Source organism: Furipterus horrens, unplaced genomic scaffold (genome assembly GCF_987537825.1).
Source record: "Furipterus horrens unplaced genomic scaffold, mFurHor1.1.pri manual_scaffold_11, whole genome shotgun sequence".
Classification (NCBI taxonomy): domain Eukaryota; kingdom Metazoa; phylum Chordata; class Mammalia; order Chiroptera; family Furipteridae; genus Furipterus; species Furipterus horrens.
The window spans coordinates 18,534,308-18,553,781 of NW_028327181.1; the positions used below are offsets into that span (position 1 = coordinate 18,534,308).

Here is a 19,474-nt window from a genome sequence, read left to right on the forward strand (position 1 = left end):
CCCCATAAAAAGTTCCCAGCTGACATGTGCAGACTTGAAAGTCCCATCCATATGTACCTAATTTCCTTCTGCCACTTCTCTGGGAAAGTCTAGCCATCCTCATGTTTTACCACATCCCTTGAGGAAAAAGAAATCTGTGGAGCACACATCTATAACGCTGGCCAGGCTGGATGTGCGCCACCTTTCTTTGTGGGGGATGTGTGTGGCGAGGAATTATATAAACAATCCAAAAGCAAAGTGGAGAGAAAATCTGAAAAGAAATGATTTTTCAGAACCACACTGCTCGCAACAATAATGCTCTCCACCCCCGTTAGTGCTCCCGGGGTTTGGTGCACAGGGGTGCATGTTTTCTTGAGAACCGAAAGCATAAGGGAGGTATTCTGGACATCTGACGCATGTGAACCATGGTCCGGTTGCTGCAGAGTCTACTCAATTACAATGCACAGGGTACATCCTAGTCCATACCGTAAGTGCGCCTTCACTCACCCAGCCTCTCGCTAAGGCAAGTGGCTCCATATTTCCCATTATTATTCACAGTCCTCCCAAGGGCATCTCTTTATATACAATGGTTTTTGCTGGTGGTGTTGTTCTTTTAAACTATTTCTCTGGGACAAATTCCCAGGAGTGAAATTACTGAGCCAAAGAACAAAAAAATGCCTGATGTCATAATGCTGCACAAAAAGATCATGTGCGCCTACAAGTCACAGCAGCATCCGAGCGGGCCCTCTGTCTTGATGTCCCCAGTTCATGCTGCTATTTCTTTTTTTTTACTTTGAATTTTTTATATTACACATGAGGACAAACATAGTTCCCTGTGTTTGTTTATTCTTTGTACTTCCGATGTGGATCACCCTTTACCTATTTATCTGTTGGGGTATTCAAGTTTTCCTTATAAATCTGAACAAATAGACTCTTTCTACAACATAACAACTTTTCAATTACTTGCCTGTTTAATTGTTAAGGTAAACACTCTTTCAAAAGCTTTAAATGTATACATTCAAATCTACTGTTTCTTTTGTGACTTTACCTGGGCCACTAACTTCTCTGACAGATTAGCCCTACTTTCAAAGCATTCTTTCTTAACCACTCTCCAGAATCCAAGATTTGGCTTAGGTTTCTTAGCAATTCCAAAGATACAGAAGAAACTTAAAAAACCCATCTAGAATGATTTCTAAGCACCATGTGTAAAGTACTGAAAAGTACTTTGGTTTGACCTAACCCCCACCAGTTCTGGAGTGTGAGAAAAGTACGCGCCGGTGTCCGAGAGCATGACTGGCCAGGGGTGTGTTACCTGAGGTAGGTGGGGGGCTCCGTGCTGATGGACACGGCCTTGTACTTCTCGTCATTGCCATCCAGAATCTCTTCCACCTCTGAGGCTTTTAGCAGAGTCACGCTAGTGGCCAGAGTTGTATATCCATGATCTGTAACCAGAGATGCGGCTATGGTCACCCTGTTGGTGGGACAGTGAGCAACAGTAGCCAGTAGATGCAGCACACCAAGGTCCTCACATGCAGGAGGTGGGAAAAGCAGGTGTCTACCTTACTACTGCTGAATGCGGGCCTCTTCCAAAAGGGCAATCTGGACTGAGCGCTTTATTAGAGGTCCTACTGGGTAAAGACTCTGAAGATTTCCTTGGACCAATTTATCCCAGGAGCACTAGCTCCAGGCACAGAGGAAGTGCACAAGGCAGCGGCAGCAGGTACAGCGCAGCACAGCCAACGGGGGCTCTCAGGAGAAAAGGCAGGCTCCAGAGTAATACCACCAGTGGGAAGAGGTCTGGCACCACTGCAATCCACAACACGAAGCAGAGTGGAGGGATGGAATGAAAGATGAAAAATACTTTTCTTTTAAAACAAGAGCTCAGAGAATTGGAAAAGAGCTGCTTTACACTGAACACAAACTCCTGGCCCCGCACCAGTCAACACTGTCTGGAAAGCAGGACAGATTCTAGGCAACTGGACCCACAGCTCTTCTAGGGAACCTCGGCCAAGAGCTGCTACCTGTCTGCAGGTCCAGCCTGGCTTCTCCTGGAGAAACAAACCAGTTACAGAGCAGGTGTCTCCAAAGCACAAGGTGGACAAGTTACCGAGACTTTCTTCGAGACTTGCAGAGGGGAAAGCAAAGCTGGGAACTCACTGCGTTAGTGACTGGTGCTCCACCGGGGGGTGGAGGGAGGACAAAAAGGAGACTTTTTAAAGTGAGTGGAAATGTTATAGCAGCAGATAAATAAAAGAAGCTCCAGCTCCTGCATTAAAAGAACCACTACGTTGCTCACAAGACCACAGCAGCACCTTCAGACACAACCAAATAGGACAGACTGCAAAGCATGCTCTTTTCTCTTTCTCTCCCTCCTTCTCTCTCTCTCTCTCTAACTTGTACATGCACACAAACACACACACTCAGCTCTCTATAAGGCACCATTGCCAAGTGGGAAGCAGTTAAACATTGTGCTGTGTCCAAACCCGAAAGGACCACGTTACTTGCATGATAGATCAGAAGAGCATCCTTTCACCCTGCACAGAGCTGCACGGCTGAAGCACACCAGTGTATCTACTGTCACTACTGTCAGTCGGCTCCCCTAGCAAGCCCCAGGCACACCTCAGGCACAAGCAGGGACATGCACATGAGCTCTAGCACACTGGCTGCCAGAATGAAGTGCTACGAGATGGATGTGCTCTGGGAAGCAAAGCGGTGAAAGCCCCAGAGGGGAGTGGGAGCTGCGGTCACCACCCGCCGCTTGGGCTACATGAAGGGTGACTACGGCGATACGCCACGGCAGATGACAGAGCATCACAGCATTCCTAAAACGTTTTGAGACCAACATGTCTTCACAGCACCCACTCCTGTCCCAGCTCCACTCCCCCTCACACATCCTCTGGCCCCATTAAAAACACCTGATAAAGGACCACCACTGGCTCCCTGGAGCCACTTTCTTGCCTGAGCTGTACATGCGCCCCGCCCCTAGGATGCTCCTGCCACACTAAGGTCAGGGCTGCAGTGAAGACACTCTGGAATGAAAACGTTTTATCTTCATGACATAAGCGAGTGGTTTTGAAACAGGTTTACAAACCCTCGTGAAGACGCACCCTTAGTGTTAGGTTTTGTTTTTTTACCATGTGACGATGCAACTATTTTCTTCCTCTCTTCCACAGTGGCTAGTCGCCTCCAGAGTGAGGGATATCTCTTGTACAGAGAACCTCGGAACATACGGAGGTAGTTTCCCACCTATGAGTAAAGCAAGAAGGCTCATTATGAGGGTCACATCTCCACGTAGTGGGGAGGATCCTGGTGCAGAGGCTCCACTGGATCAAGTGATGGACAAACAAACAGGCCCTGAGTTGGCCATCAGGCACCAGGCAGCAATATAAAAACACATTCTGCTGACATCAAGGGTTCAACAACAGTGCACATCTGGCCCACATCTGCCCCTCCAGGCAGGGACAATAATATCTACATTCTGACGAGAGGACCAAAGTTTGTGAGGCAGGCCCCCAGAGCTCACCAAGAAGCCCTCAGAGCTCACGGAGAACCTTGCAATGATTTTGATTTTGGACTAAGGCTCTCTGGCACTTTCCAGAAATGCAAGGCCTCTTTGACTTTCTTTTATCTTAAGAATAGGACTTTGATATTTTTATGATGTAATAAACACCAAAAAGGTCTCTTAATTTTAGACAGATGCAGGATAATTTCCCCCATGACCCCTGTTGCTTTGTTTAGTAACAAAACTCAAACCAGGAATACCAAAGGAATTTTCCAAAGAGTTTAAAAAGCACTTGTCGGCAATCACCAGATTGCCATATAAATCATTACTTCCCCAAACAATAGCTTTAGACTGTTTGTACCAAATAGTCAAAGTATGACTTCCTTAATGAAAAGAAAAAATCTAGTCCTAAAGTTTTTATAAAGAAACCCCACTGTTTCACGGACTCTTCCAAAATGATCATTGAATCACATGGCAGGATCTGTCAAATGCTCAACAACTCTGTAACCCACAAAAGACCACTTCTATTATTTTCCACTTACCTATCCATCATAGTATATGTATTAAATAAATGTTTCTCCATTTTTCATGACTTAAAGATTTCTATGCTTGACAACCAGAGCTGCTGAACAGAGTAAGAGTAGGTGGTCACAGCACATCACTCATGTGCCACACAGCAGGCACACACCCCTGTGCGTTATTTGGCTTGAGAGTCATTACCAACCAAGGGTAAACATAAGTTTCTGTTAAGTTTTTGAAAAGACATTGACAATATGCCCTCTGCTACCACCTTGCAGGTCCTGCGGAGTTTCAGGACTCCTAGATCCTCCCTAAATCCCCTTTAGAACATAGGAAACCAGGGTTTGCCTTTCTGGGTTTTTCCTGAACCAAACTTTGTCTGCTCTGGACCTGGTTTTCCAAATGTAAAATTGAAACTATGAACTTGGGGATTTCCCAGAGTCCTCTCAGGTCTATGAGTCTGACTTGGTGAATAGAGCTACCTGCAGGCGGTAGGAGAACAGTGACCCATGCTCACTGCAACGGTAGATGCTGTCACAAGGCCGCTCCACTGATGCGGCATGGAGATGTTGGGGGTGATGCTATGGCCAGCCCACCTCTCAGAATATAATGCCTTTTTCCCAAAGGGAAGGGGCCTGGGGGCTATCCACCCAATGCTGTCACGGGAGCTACAGGATACCAATAGAAAGCATTCTGATCTTAAACCTTTCCCAGACCTCCAAAGATCTGACGATTGTTAAGCAAGGCCCCAGAAAGCAAACTGCCTCTCTTCTCCCATCTGGGTCTCTACTGACTAGATCTCAGGACAATGTTCTCACTCAGCAGCATTGAAAGAAAATACTGCAGTTAACTTTCTATAAACTAAAATGTGTCACAGAGAAGATCTTAGAGGCCATCTAGTCTAAGCATCTCATTATACACATGAGAAAAGTGACAGAGGCAGAGCAGAGCTGGGACCAGGCCTCCTGATGTTCTTCCCACCTGGCTGCAAGGTTCTTCTCAATTTGTTCCACCTAATAAATAAAAGCTTGCTTTTCAAAAGTACCACCCACTCAGAGTCAAGGCCAAACTGCGTTTCCTGCCCATTAGATCAGGTAAAGGTTTCTTGTTTCTTTAACTTGGCCATTATCACATACTGGAACTTCTCAGCTGCCTTTTGAATCCCATACTAGGCTCCATTTCCCCAGCAGTTCTTTGAAGAGCAGCATTTATGTGATGATGTGAAAAATGTACTGCATCCTGCACTTTTTGTTTTATAAAAATTGGTGGAAAATGGTAACACTAAAGTTCTGATGTTGACAACATCGGTGTCATAATCTGCTACAACTAAGATAAGCCAGGAATCAATGGGTGTCCTGAAAGCTTCAGGGTAACCATCACGAGGCTTAATTTATTTTCAATTGTAAGGAAAAACAACAAAAATTGTAAAAACAGGAATGAAATGCTGGCATCTGATACTGAAAACTGCTACAAGGAGAGGCAACCCCTGGCACTTTGTAACTGCTTTAGCTCTCCACGATTAGCACTTACCACAGTACATGAGATTCTAGTGCTTGGTACATATATGCACATCTGAATTGAGTAGCCATAATTTTTTTTTTTTAATGTTTCATTTATTTTTAGAGTGGAAAGGAGTGAGAAAGAGAGGGAGAGAAACATCTTTCAGTTGCCTTGCACACGCCCCCAACTGGGGACCTGGCCCTCAACCCAGGCGTGTGCCCCGAACGGGAATCAAACCAGCCACCCTTGGGTCTGCGGTCTGGCCCTCAGTCCACTGAGCCACATCAGCCAGGGCGCCATGATTTTTTTTTTTTTTTTTTTTTTTTTTTAGAAATATACACTATCTGGCGACTGCCTTTAGACCAAAATGGGCTAGTTTAAGGGAATCTGGAAAAACTTAATATATTTAGTACAGACTACCACTGAAGGATCAGTTGTAGGGTTTTCCTAAAGTCAGCAGTCTGGCTGATGCAACCAAGTGCTGTCACTTCTAGTAAAAACTATTCCAGGATCTTTCCCCTGTAATAATTCAGTCAGTTTAAGATATCCAAAGTGTCGGCTGCTTCTGAACTGCTGATGGATTTAGCTCAGGGACTGGGGCCTTACCCGCCCAAAGGAAATAGGATGTCCTTCTCCACCCAAAAGCAAGCATCCTCCTCCCAACCTATTTCCTCCCTGGTAAACAAAGGTCAAAACACCTCCCTGCCCCCCTCAAAGGAAACAAACACGGGGATGAGCCCTCATTAGGCCCCTCTTCAGAACCTGCCATTTCAGGATCCCAGGGTGAGGGGTGCACGTGAGATTTCCAACATCTCCCCCTAAGAGTCGCAGCCGTAACCAAAACACCCAGTTTCTTTGCGTCTGCCTGGGGTTGCACCAACTCAGCGCAAAACCAGTGGCCCCTCAAGAGGTCCCAGCCTTGGCTGCAGGGTGCATCCCTGACCATCACGAAATGGGAAGGTAAATCAGGATATCAGAGGTATGCGGGGCGGAGCCTCCTAGGCCCCGCCCCGCCAGGCGCCTGCCCCACCGCGCGTGCTCGCGCGCCCGCCCGCCGCGATGAATGAAGAAGCGCGTTCGCGGCGCGCAGACCCGCCCTGAGGCTCCCACGGGGCCGTAACCTGGAAGGGCGAGGACGCGCTGCGCGGTACCTCAGAGCCGATCATGTAGAACTCGCCGTCGTCCTCCAGCTGGAACTTGACGGGCTTCTGCCCGAAGGTCTTGCTCAGCGCCATCATCATCATTGCGGCGGTAGAGGCGGGCGGCAAAGGCCGGGATGAAAGGAATCGGGAGGGCTGAAGCGGAGCCGGGGAGCACCGAGTCGAGGGGAGCCGAAGCCGGGAGACGAAGGGCGGGCCGGGCCTGGCCGGGCGCTCGCGCCGCCGCCGCCAGGTACCTCAGCCGCCGCTGCAGTCGACGACCAGGCCGCTCTCAGTACGCATGCGTGGGCGTTGACGCTGACGCGCGCGCTGCCGCTGCCCAAACAAAAGGCCGGAGCGCGTCCCCGCAGGTCTCTTAAAGGAACCTAGACCCGTTTTTCTTAGAAGCTGCCTCCCAGATCGAGGTACCGAGAAAAATTCTCACAGATGGAAATAGCAACTGAGGCCCTGACTCAGGCGGTGGCTTTCCCAGTCTCACAGCTGGGACCGGAACTCTACCCAGTGGAGGAGAAAGGAAGTGAGGTCTGAAGGCTGAGAGGAGACCCAAAGTACCTGTGCCTCAATTTCTCCACTTGGAAAACACAGTACAGCTGAGCAGATAAGAGGGCTCCTAGGAACAGATATCCCAGTTTCGGGCCCACAGCTGTTCCTGCGGCTGTGGGAATGGGCAGAATGACAACACTGGTGCTGGCGTGGGCAAAGTCTCCCGGCCTTGGCAGGATTCCAAGGCCCAGGTGGTATTTGGTTTGGCTGGTGCATCAGATGAGTGTTGGAGGGGAGGGAACCTTCTCCATTCCTTTCTTAACTTTGTGCTTTGTGCCCAACAAGCTCATCCCTTCAGTGAAACTAGACAGCCCTGCCCTGTGCACTTACAGCTGGGTTTGGGGACTGACATTAATGCAAGTATCAAGGCCTCCATGTATCCAGTTGAGCAATGCAGTAGGTTAGAAACAGCCCACTACCGACAATTTCATATGGTTCAGTCTAATAAAAATTGCAGCTGTAATAGATGTTACTATGAAGGAGTTGCACGTGGGGCTAGGTGGCCAGCACAAGACATGGAAGTGTTAGGGGGGGTTGGCTGTGGTAACCATGAGTTTTGTTCTGTGTCCTGACGGTGGTGGGATAGGGGCTGGGGTGTGGTAAGATCAGATAGTGACCACAACTTGGTGAAGCATGATCTGAGGGGCACTAGGGGAAGCAGGAAACAAATTACGAAGCCACTACAGGTGTCCAGTGAGATGAGATGGAGGAATGGAGCAAGAAGGGCCCTAAGCATTGCACCTGGCCCCAAAGACCACAGGCTTGTGGGGGGGCAGGGGAGGGGCTGCCACCCTGGCTCCCAGGACAGATAAGGTCCCAAGCCAGGCCTACCACATCCCTGTCCCATCTGTTTCCCCATCACAGAGAAACTCCAGTCAAGCAGGTAGAAAATGACAATGACCATGTTTAATGACAGTCCTCAGTAAAAAAAAAAAAAAAAAAAAGGCTTTGTACACACATTTACATGGCTTTGGAGGGTCTCAGTGCTAGGATGAGGGGACTGGGGAGGATCGGCCCATGACAGGATTGAGGTATGTTGGGGCCTCCAGGGCCCTGGTCTTCAGCTGGAAGCACCCCCCTCCCCAACTGACTGGACCCTCTGGCCTGGATCTTGGGGAACAGATCTCCAGGATCACCAACTGGAAGGCAGCCAATTCCAAGCACGTAGCCGAAACTGACTTCTCCGGAAAGGGCAGAAGGCCATGGGGCCCCGGGATCCATGTATCAGCACCCTGCAGGAACCTCGCAGCAAGGAGAGAGTGAGGGCTCCAGCTCCCCCAAACCTGCTGAGGTCCCTTCCTGAGGGACAGGGACAGAGAGCAAGGACAGCCAGGTTTGACTGTTACCTGCACAGGTCGGGTAGAGCAGGCCCAAGACGACCCTCACACTTAATACCAAAGCCTCCCTGCCCAGTCTAAGACAGTTGCTGGCAGGTGACCACGGCCTGCGTGGCCTTCCCTGCAATTGTCACGGTGGCAGGACCCCCTCTCTATGCCCCTGAGGAGACATAGGTTCTGTCCCATGCCTGCTGCCCATAGCCACAAAGATGGCCACAGGTCTCCAGGTGATGTCAGTGGCCTGGCAGGGGTCAGGGGCCCTGAGGGCATCCAAGCCATGGTTAACGGAAAGTGTTGGCAGGTTCTGTACAGCCAAAGAAGTCGGGGCCCACAGGACGGGGAAAGCCCTCCAGGGCCTTCACCTTCACAGGGTCAAACTTCCAGTAGTGGCGGCCGCGCAGGAAATAGGCATAACCTGAGGAGAGACGAGGGTCAGGCCTGGGCAAGTAGACACTGGGCCTCACACCTGCTGTCAGGCTGTGCCAAGGGATGGGCACAGGGGGAGGTCCAAGTGGGTGGGCCTTGGCCACTTCTGAGTTCCTTGGAACCTGCAGGCCCTCCAGAACCTCCTCTCCCTTGGGGGAGCCCTTTAGCCTGCTCAGAGTCTGGTCTGGGCTACCACCCAACCTGGAAGATGCTGAGGACGTCAAGGCCCATTTCCTACCTGTCAGGGAAGCAAGTCTGGCTCCCCTCACTGGCCCTCCCTCCACATCACTCTACGCCTGCACCCACCAGCCAGATCCATACAGGCATCTTGAGGCATGTGGGTGATACAGGCAACCTGGAGCCCCAGAGCCCAAGGCTGCCATAGTACAACTCTCCCAAAAGGTCCCGCTGTGGGAGAGCACAGAAGCAAAGGGGGGGCGGGGCATGAGAGAGAGCACTGGACTGTGAGTCCCAATCTAGTCCTTGGAAATTGTAGGAGGCCAGGTGGTTCAATGGTTAGGAGCAGGGACTGCCTGGGTGGTGGTCCTAGCTGCCCTCTGTCCACCTGGGTGACCCCAGTTAGGGAACCTCATCACCTGAGCCTCTGTTTGCTCTTCTGGAAACTGGGTTCATCACAGGTGCTACACCTGAGAATTGCATGAGACGGTTAGGGAACATAGGTGCCTAGAGCATTGACAGTCGTCAGTGTGTAGTGGTTATCAATACCAGCCATGACTAAGGGACCTGGGCAAGTCCTTGCACCTCTCTGGCCCTCAGTCTTATCTGCAACATGGGGGTGTAGCACTGCCCTGGTGTGGGGGTGGTGCCGCACAAAGGGCTTGTGATGAAAAGCTGATGCCCAGCCACCACAGGGTGGGAGAGGCAGCTAGCTACCACACCACTTCCACCAGCCACCCTGTCCCCAACACACCATCAGCATCCTGGAAGGCGGCATCGATCTCGGAGGGTACTCCTCGCCAGTCGGTGGCCCGGCGGGGCACAGGGCTGTCCACACGGCGGGTGCTGGGGTAGAAGCGCCAGTAGTCTCCACCTCGGAAGAAGTAGATCTTGTTCTTCTCAGGGCCCCAGACCAAGGCTGCGTGGACTGGGGACCCCAGCAGGCCCAGCTCAGAGAGGGGTGCAGGGCCTAGAACTGGCTTCTCACCGTCATACACCCAGTACTGAGCCCCTACGGAGAGGAGAGGCTGCAATGGAGCTGCACAGCTGCCACACTCAGCCATCATGTGCCTGCCCAGCTGCCACCACCACCACAGACTTGCCTAGCTTCAGTTTCATTGTCCTGCTTGGTACCCCCAGTCCAGGGAAGTTGGAGCCAGCAGGAACAAGCTGGGGTGGTGCAGGCTCTGGGATGCACCATGTGGGGAAGGTTATTGTGAACAGCAGAGAGATGCCTGGGCCCTGGCTCCTTCCCTTGGCACTTGACTGCTCACCAGCCCCTGGCCCTTAACTTTGTCACAGCAGGTCCTGGCTGGACCTTTGTTTATGAAGTCCCTGCCACCTGGAATGATCTAGGCTCTCTTCTCTGCCAGTTGAAAGTTAACAGCAGAGGTGCTAGGGTCGCTAAACCTATATCAAATCCCTGCTCTGCCTTTTCCAAACTGCGCCCTCAGATGAGCCACTTCATTATCTCTGAGCTGGAGAGCAATGCGCGGCCCATTGTGCAATACCTTCAATTCTATTCCTACCTTGCGAGCCTCCGCCTCCGGGAGTCTTTGAAGCTGTGCCCAGAGGAGTGGGTCTTGTTCTCCCTTGGCCCTGAAGATTCAGGGCTTCCTCTACCTGCCCATCATATCTGTCTCTCTGTCCCTACCCTTCACCGTGACATTTCTGGCACCTGGAAGTCTCCTGAGCGTGACCCCCAGTCCCCACTCACCCTGAAAGAACCAGATGTGGCCCTGGGCATCCTCAAAGGCTGCATCCACGGGGCTGGGCAGCCCTTGCCAGTGGCGAGAGGCCTGAGCAGGGTAGCCAGGTTGCAACCGGCCCCCGCGAAGTCGCCACACGAAGCCCGCCTTGAAGAAGAAGAGCTCACCACGGATGGTGGATACCGCGTCAAAGGAGATCTTGCAAGCGTCTGGTGGGGCTTCCGGCTGGGGGGGTAGGGGGCAGGAGAGAGCCCACATTGGAGCCAGAGAGGCCAGTGGGGCTGAGGAAGCTGGAGCGGGGCCTCACCTTTTGTCTTCCCACCCTCCTTGTCTCACCTCCAGTGGTGCAATCTCGTTGGTGTCCACCCTAGTCTGGGGGCTCACAGCTGGGGCCTGGGAGGTGGGGGCTGGCAGAGGCCGGCCATAGAGGTGCTGGATGCCCCTGCGGTCATCTGGGCTGAGGCTCAGCGGGTAGCGGAAGGTATAGAAAGGGGACATAAGGGCCTTAGCAGCCGTTGTGTGCTGTAACCCGAGCACATGGCCAAATTCATGGGCTGCCACCTGCAGGAGGTCTGTGCCTGGAAAAGGGAAATAGTCCAGCAATCCCCGAGCCTCTTGCAGCTAGATACCCAAGCTCCAGACCCCAGCTCAGGCACCTTGGCAAGTTCCCATTCTCTATGATCTTCAGTTGCCCTGTCTGGAAAATGGGTCCCCAGCCCATACCCTGGTTGTCCCCAATAGTCCAGGTCTCATCATAGTCGAAGTGGACATCCCCTTCTCGGTGGGTCTTCGGGAAGAAGGCATGGGCCAGGATGCCCCCAGGTCCATCAAATGGCAGGTTGTCCCCATGCCAGTACCTGCGGGTGGGTGGGTAGGAGTAGAGTCAGCAGCTGCTGACATCTGGGGCTGTTCCCAGAAGGGTTCCGGGCCACCGGTTCACCTGGTGAAGTCGATCATAATGTCAGCATGGCCCTCATGCACTTCAGTAAAGGTGAGTGGTGTCACATCACTCCACACCTGTAAGGCCTCTGCCACTGTCTGCCGCACCTGCTCCCGCACCAGCTGCCATGGGAACCGAAGGATCCTGGGGGGAGAAGCAGGGACCTGGTGTTCACTCAGGGCAGGGGCAGCCCCCGTTGGCTATTGGGCCAGGAGTTGCCCCTGGATGCTCAGTGGGGATGCATGCACGCAGGACACAGGCCAGATGAGTCTCAGGTGTGATGCACTGACCCCTCTGTCTCATGGGCACATTTTTGTATGGATTTGGGTCCTTAGGTGCACACAGGTGTCTGCACTCTGTGGCAAGAACACAGGACCAGGGGCCCAAACTTACCTTATAGACCTGACTGTACTGATCACTGTGGGAAGACCTTGACCCTTTAACTTGCCCATCAGTTGCCAGTCCCCACCCAGGTCATTTCTGAGGCCCCCTGCACTCTCAGCTCCAATGCCGTGTGATACCACAGGGGCCCCAGGTCACTGAGCTATTACCTGTCCCCTCATGCCTGTTTCCCACCTACATGGATCCTGGATTATGATGCTAGATCTGAGCAATGTCATGGTTAATGCCTACCACCTCAAGGGGACAGGTTGTGGCTGCCTCATTCACCATTGAGTCCCAGGGCCTGGCCCTTAGTAGGTCCTCAGAGAGGCTGCTTGTGTGACTGAAAGCTGTGTCCCAGCATGTCGATGGGGCAGCTGGGCATGTGCTGACAGAAGCACTGTCCCTCTGCCACAGGAGGGCATAGGTGTGGAGGGGTGATGTCTGTGTGTGCATCTAAGTTGGGGCTCAGCAGTGTTGGTCCATGGGTGGCTCAGGGGTCAGTGGACACACGGGTTTGTTAACCATGGAGATCCAACCCTGGCGTGTGTCTCAAAAAGCAAGTGTGAGGGTGGCAGGTACCTATATGGACACACAGGTCTAGAATCTGCTCATGGCCGAAGGCCCTACCTGTAGGTGAGGTCAGTCTTCTCCCAGCGCCCACCCGACAGCACGAACCGCTTTTGCCGGTTACGGGCACTCAGCCCATCAGGCGGGTCAGGTACGCCACAGCGGGGAGGCATGGGGCCCCCAGCAGGCCGAGGAGCCTCCTGTGCAACAGGGGCAGGCGCCAGGCTGCTCGGAGGAGCTCCATGCCAGGGCTGCGGCACCCTCCTCACCAGGTGGCGGCGGTGGGTGTCCTGCGCGGGAGAGATGATGGGGAGGCCGGGTCAGGCCCCTGGTCCTCATGGCCCATGGCTGAGGCATGGGCTGTCAGCCCACCCATGCCCAACCCCAGCCCACTGGGTCACGGGGCAAGATGAGGGCAAGAGAAGGCGTGCTCGCTGTCACACTGCAGGCCCTTTGGCATGAGCTGACCAGTTTCCTGATGACTTGTTCCAAGGCCTCCTACTGCCTGTCACTCCCTCCTGGAAGGGCCCAGAGTTGGCTGTCACCTACTCTGGCCATTTGGGCTGGTGGGGTCTGAGTCGGGGCACAGAGACTGTACTTTACACACACACCCAGGAGTGGACTCCACAGAGCTTCCAAGGAAAGGCCAGGCAGCGTCTCCTGCTTCCCCACCCCCACAAATACCTTCCACCTCCCTTTCTTCCCGAGTCTCCTCCCTTCCTCTCCCAGCTCCCAGCTCATGTAAGTTCCTCCTGCCCAGGGCACCCACCTCCAACGCTCTTTGGTGTAGAGGGACTGACTGCAGCTCTGCCTCAATTTGCTTATCTAACAAATGGGGATAATACCTCCCCATAGTGTTGATCTGAGGATGAGCCAAGGCAATGCATTTAAAGCCCTTAGCCTGGGGCCAGGTACCCAGGAAGGGCACCTGAAATGGAGGTCTTATTTCTGGGGGCAGTTTTGCTCACACGTCACCCCCCCCCCCCCACAGGGCTGGGCACACGGCAGAGTTTGATATGGCCTGCCTGCCTCCTCCATGCCTCTGTGTGTGTGTGTGTGTGTGTGTAAGGGAGCAGACAGTTACCAGCCCAACGCATCCCTGCCCTGCCAGAGCCACAGATGATTTTGACCTGGAGCTCCCACCCTCCAAAAGTCCCAGGGTGGACGTCACAATGCTAGTGCATGAAAAAAGCAGAAGCTCAGAGAGGTTGGGAGACCCTGTGAAGTCACCCAGCAAAGGCATGGCAGGACCAGGTGAGGACTCTGACAACCCAGGCCAAGGCACAGGCCTGCCTGTGGACACTGTGCAGAGCTGGAGGAATGGTGTGGAGAGGTGCTGTGTGCCGAGATACTCAGCGCCTGCCTCCCCACCGCCATATTTGGAGTGAGAGCCATGCCACTCAGGCCCCGCCCTCAGCCCGGGCCTCAGCCTCAGCCTCTGGCAGCTCTCCCAGGCCCCAGGTCTCTGGTCAGTGTCCCAGCCCCCCTCCCCCAAGCTCCAGATTATGGAGCCACCAAGAATTTAAAACCACCCCCTCAGAGCCACCCAGACTCAGCCTCCAAGAATACCTCACTGTGAAGGTGTCTTCTGAATACCTGGAGGTTCTGAACCCCTAGGGGGCTATGGAGCTACTCAGGGTATGGGGCCCTGATTCAGTTTTCCCTCAGTTTGAGCTAGCTAATTGAATGGTTGGTTACCTGGCAGAGCCCAGCCAACTCTGGACTTACCGCTATTAAGGACTTGTCACGGTTGCAATTCACCTGTATCTAGGCGAGGACCCTGCCAACAGCTGCACAAACATGCTCTCAGCCCCTAACGGGACCTCTCACCAACTCCACCTTCATCATGCCCTTTCTCAGATGATGAAATTGAGTCCGAAGTTTGAGCAATTTGCCCAGATAACAGATGGCAGGTGGCAGGCTCTCTGTACTCACAGCCCACCCTACCTGCTACCTCTGCTCTGCTTTTTGGGCTGGAGTCACCCTTCTCCTGGAGAAGGGACCCAGATTGGCCTCACCTTGGTGAAGAAGAGAAGGAACAGGAAATTATTAAGCACCTGCTACTTCCCAGGCACTTTGCAGACATGCTCATTGACCCTCCCCCCTCCTTCCATAAGGTGGGGATGAAATATATTCAGTCTCACACTGAGCATGTGGACCCCAGGTCTGTGTGACTAGTCATGAGGGCCTGCCCCTTCCCCTCCCCACACTGCCCCACCCCCTGACCTCCAGGAGACAGTTTTCTTCCCCAACCCTGGCAGGGGTATAAGGACCCTCCCTGGGAAAGGCATGGCCATTTGGCCCCTGAGAGATCCAAACAGCCCAGAGCCCAGCCTGCCAGCTCTGTTTATGCCCATGAGTAGAAATCGCTCCTCTCCTCTGCCCCCAGTGAGGTCTGGAATAGTCAGCTACGGAGGAAGAATGGCTAATGGACACACACACAGTCCCTTCCTCACCTGTCCCCACAAAGCCCTGCCTCAGTGTGGCAGAAAGAGCCACAGACTGAGGTTCAGAAGGCCCAGCTCTATGCCATGGCACCATCGGACAGAGTGACCCTGGGCAAGTTACTGTTCTCTCTTAGCCTTGATTTCCCCACCTATCAAATGGGGACTGTGCCATGGCAAAGGACTGAACACACTCCTTCTGTAGTCCCTGCTGCAGCATCTGGCACAGAGCCTGTTCCCTGGCTCTGCTCCTTGCCCCTGTGAGCCCATCCACCCCATATCTGGGAACCTGCTCCCACCAAATTCCCTAGAGCTCCCACCACTCACCTGGCATTCAGCTCCCCATATGTCTCCAGACTTTAAATCATAAAATATAGGAGTTGCGGCCAGAAGGGGGCTTACAAACCCAGAAGAGTGACTTATACAGGCTCTCCTGCAAGCAAAGGCCTCTTACTCACATCACAATGTCACAGTCATTGGTCTTGGAGAGAGTGAGCAGAAGGCAGTAAAATGGAGGTCTCCAGCCAGTGGGATCTTTTAGGGGAAGCCCATCATTTAATGGCTCTTGGCTTCTGTTTCCCCCTTACTGGGATAGGACACATGCTCCCTGCCCCACTGGCCTTGCGCGCTTCATCTTTCCGCATCCTTTCTGGCCTCCGGCCAGATGGCCTAGCTGCAAGGCCTGGCACAGGGCAGCTTGCTGATTCCTAAAATGGGTGTGCTGGTCCTCCCAAGGCTGCTGGGATTCAGTGAGGTGGGTGGTGGGCACAGGCCACACCTGACCTCACTACAGCCCTGAGGGCCAGGGAGCAAGCATTTCCCAGAGCCCACAGAGGTCAAGGACTTCACCCAGGGTCATAGAGCAAGTGGGACAAGAGCGGGTCCTAGACCCAGGGCTCACACTCCCTGACTCAGAGCTCTCCTTGCACCCCTGCAGCTCTTGGCCTGTCGCCAAAACCCACATTGCTGAGAAGTGTTTCTTCTTTGGTGCACTCCCTCCTCCCAGGCCAGTGTCCTCCCTTGACCAGCCCTGTGTGGTAGGTGTCCAGCTCCCTCACCCCGTCCTCCTCTGGCGGGCACCAAACCATAGCCTCAAACCATAGCCTCAAACATCCTCGAGGAATTTCTGGGCTGACTCAATCTCTTGGCTGAGCTCGAGGCTCAAGGTCAGCCCCTGGGACAACTTTCAATCAAGAGAATGGGAGGCACCTGGTAGAGGGGAGACAAAGGATGACCCCAAACTAGGAGACTGCTAGGTAAAGCCACTAATTGTGCCCTCCTCTGGGCCTCAGTTTGCTTTTGGTCTAACAGAGATAATTAATCATAGCTATGCCTTCTGCTGTCGGCAGGAGGTAACCCTGACAGGAGGGCATTTTGTACTTTGTTAGGCTGTGCATAAGACAGGAGCATCATCATGCCGTTCTATTTAGCATCAAACCCCTCTGAGGCTCAGAGAGGCCAAGCAACCTGGCCAAGTCACACAGCCGGTCGGCAGGCAAGTGCATCTTCTCCTGACGTTGTGACCTAATCTTTCCCTTCCCTCCCCTCCCCTGCTTGGTCCCAGGGGCTGCAGGGCTTTCAACAACCCTGAAAGCTGCTGAACTGGGATGGATAAATATTTACAGAGCTTTCCTGGCCCTGCCAACAGCAGCCTGGGGATAAACACATCAGAGGCGACCCCAAATGCTCTCTGCATATCTGCACAGTGATAGACAGCATCCCAGCTCAGACCCAGCCCCAAATGACCCTGTACAAGCATCAAAGTGGCAGCTACAGGTGACAGAATGTCTCCAGCGTGCCTGGCTGTACCTCTCCTCGAGTTACCTCATTTAATCCTCAACGCCCAACAGTGGGCACTATTGTCTCCCACCCACTCCTGACAGGACCAAGAGGGTGAGGTCTAAGGCACAAGAAGGCTCACCTGGGGCCACATGGTTCACACCCAGATCTCTCCCATTCTCGAACGCATGGGTTCAACTGCTACCCAAGGTGACATGTGACTGCCCCCAAATCTAGGGGACTGGAAAGGGCTGGGGAAAAAGCAAGGATTCCAGACTAAGGTGCCTCCCTCGCCCCCTACCTCATCTTATTTCTTCCTGCTCCAACAGCCAGTGAGGGTAAGGCTGGCCAGGGCAGAGCTGGGGTGGCTGGAGAGAGGGGCTCAGCCTGGTCAGACCTCCCTCCTCACCAAAATAGCCCCACACTCCTCCCTATCATACCTCCTATGGGTTCCATCCCTTCCCGAACTGTCCAGATGCCTCAAGTGCCAGTAGGGGTGGGGTGGGCTCCTAGGGGCCTGTGGGCCTGCAGTTGCCCAGGCTCTGACTCCACCCCTGTGACTGGTCCCTCGAAATCCCAGCTTTCTGGGCACATGCAGGCTGTCACACACCCTACAACTGGTCCTCTTTTCACTCTGCTTCTCTCCATCATGCACTCTATTCTTCTCTTTGGATCACACATTCTTCTCCCTTCCCTTGCTCTCCCACCCCTTTGCTCTCTGAGGTTCTCAACTCTTCACCCTTGGCTCCCCTTCTTTCTTACTTTTTCAAAGTCTCTCTCTCTCTCACATACACACACACATGCACACGCTCACACACACGCACACATGCTCATGTTGTCCTGGCTGCAAGCCTCCCAAACTTGCCACTTGCAGGTGCCTAGGTGGTGGGACCTCTTCTAGGCTCAGACACCATTTCCCCCAGAGCAGCTGCTGCCCTCCCCAGCTCTTCCTTAATCCTCCAGCCTACTGCACACCTGGAGGCTGACACCAGCCTGAGACCTGCTCTGCTTTGTCCCTGCAATAAATAGAGGGCCTTCTAAGCATTCCCTCCACTACCTCCTTCAGCACGCTCCAGCATCTGCGGCCAGCGCACAGAGGAGCGGGTCCCCACGCTGGGAGGGGGCGTGTGTCTAGCGCGGAGCCCCATCTCACCAGCCTGGGAGATCCCCATGCAGCTTCACTTGCACACCTCCAGGGACGGGAAGCTCACTACCTATCAAGCCCACAGGGGTCCAGAAGGCGTTTTGCGTAACGGGCGCCTCCAGGGCATCCTGGGCACCCCCGTGGGTCCAGCTCCTTCTCTGGGCCCAGCCCGCGTGCCCAGCGACCCCTGGGCGAGGAGCGGCCGGCCGGCGGCGGGCACTCACCGGCGGCCGCGGGGCCCGGGCCAGCAGCGGCGGCGGCGAGAGCAGCAACAGCAGCAGCAACGGGAGCAGGAGGGCGCGCGGTGCCGCGCCGCGGAGCCCAGTGGCCCGAGCCATCCGCCCCAGGGCTGCTGGGCCTGCTGGGCCGCGCCGGCACACCGCCTATTATAGCCTCCGGCCCGCCCCCAGCCCCGCCCCTCGCGCCTTTTGTTCTAAACTCTCCCCGCCGTGACTGCGGCTGCCAGGATGGGGGAGGTGGACAGGGAGCGGCTGGCCCGGTAAGGTGCCTAGGGCCCGGAGACCCCGTCCTAACTAGGGGCGGGCCGAGGTGGGCTGAGGTCTGGCGCTGGGTGACCCTGGCCAGCTGATAATGCTCCGGGCCTCAGTTTCCCAAATGTGCGGTGGGGAGTCTGAGAGAAATAGGGTTTCACTCCTGAGTGTCCCTAACCCCAGATTTGGAAAGGGCATCCCCAGCTGGTCTCCCTGGTGGCCTGGCCTCTGACATCCTATAAACCTATAACAGGTGGTTGTACCCATGAGCAAGTTTCCTCATTCCTCAGAGCCTTGCTGATCCATCTTGAAGACTGCACTGTATCCCGTGAGAAAAGAGATATTAATATGTGTCCTAGGGGAAACAGGCATATGGAGGAGACTGGCCAGGCGCACCCACCCCCAGCTTGGAACAGAACTGTAGACAATTTATAGATGGGGAAACTAAGGCCCCAAGAGGGAGAGACCAAAACAGGATTTCCCACACCAGCAGGCAATGGAGTGTGATCAGCTGGAGGGAGGGTGCTGTTAGAGGGCAGTAGGGTTCTGGGGATCCAGGCTGTCCCTTCATCAGGGACTAATAGGCTCCTCAAAGCCTCCTGAGTCCTAAGTCGGGGGCGGGGCGGGGGGGGGCGTTCCACATGCTGAATGGGGCCCTCCAGTCTCATACACTCCCTGTGATGACCAGGGGCCTTACCACTTCACAAGGTAATCTACTCCACCATGGGCAACACTCCTGAGCCAAAAAGCAGACAGTGGCTCTGGTCCTGGTGGGCAGGGTCCTGAGCGTTACTAGGTGAGGCTGTGGACACCCAGCCTAGGCCTGGGAAGGGAGGGAGGATGGGAGGGAAGAGAGGACAATCAGGCTGATTC

At 54.0% G+C, this 19,474-nt stretch overlaps 2 protein-coding genes across 5 annotated transcripts in view; both read right to left on the reverse strand.

Annotated features, from left to right (window-relative positions):
- Window positions 1–6,956, reverse strand: part of SMARCB1 (SWI/SNF related BAF chromatin remodeling complex subunit B1) — a 32,643-nt gene extending 25,687 nt beyond the window's left edge. The window contains exons 1-3 of one of the 2 annotated variants that reach the window (XM_090290947.1): window positions 6,652–6,956; window positions 3,114–3,225; window positions 1,292–1,421 (exon numbers count right to left, since the gene is read on the reverse strand). In XM_090290947.1, coding sequence (XP_090147073.1) covers window positions 1,292–1,421; window positions 3,114–3,225; window positions 6,652–6,744 — 335 coding nt within the window. In that variant the 5' untranslated portion in view covers window positions 6,745–6,956. Of the gene's footprint in view, window positions 1–1,291; window positions 1,422–3,086; window positions 3,226–6,651 lie in introns of both variants that reach the window. The other variant, XM_090290946.1, reaches the window with a different exon arrangement.
- Window positions 6,957–8,087: 1,131 nt separating this feature from the next.
- On the reverse strand, window positions 8,088–18,454 carry MMP11 (matrix metallopeptidase 11). 3 transcript variants are annotated; one of them, XM_090292399.1, is made up of 8 exons: window positions 18,335–18,454; window positions 12,804–13,033; window positions 11,793–11,936; window positions 11,576–11,709; window positions 11,189–11,430; window positions 10,861–11,077; window positions 9,898–10,071; window positions 8,088–8,955 (listed from the first exon to the last, which is right to left on the reverse strand). In XM_090292399.1, exons 1-8 carry the CDS (start codon window positions 18,446–18,448, stop codon window positions 8,822–8,824), a joined length of 1,389 nt encoding a protein of 462 aa, XP_090148525.1. In that variant the 5' UTR covers window positions 18,449–18,454; the 3' UTR covers window positions 8,088–8,821. The 3 variants fall into 3 exon arrangements, with proteins under 3 accessions (XP_090148525.1, XP_090148524.1, XP_090148526.1); XM_090292398.1 differs by having other exon boundaries at window positions 9,898–10,155; XM_090292400.1 differs by lacking the exons at window positions 8,088–8,955; window positions 9,898–10,071 and adding an exon at window positions 10,162–10,330.
- Window positions 18,455–19,474: the final 1,020 nt, after the last annotated feature.

Bases quoted from the DNA above. Each gene is read 5' to 3' on its own strand.
- MMP11 (XM_090292398.1), bottom strand. From the start codon at position 18,448: ATGGCTCGGGCCACTGGGCTCCGCGGCGCGGCACCGCGCGCCCTCCTG. The intron at 13,034-18,334 runs GTGAGTGCCCGC...TCTCCCGCGCAG, and splicing joins CCCGGGCCCCGCGGCCGCCG to GACACCCACCGCCGCCACCT. The intron at 11,431-11,575 runs GTATGGGCTGGG...TCCCTTTTCCAG, and splicing joins GACTATTGGGGACAACCAGG to GCACAGACCTCCTGCAGGTG.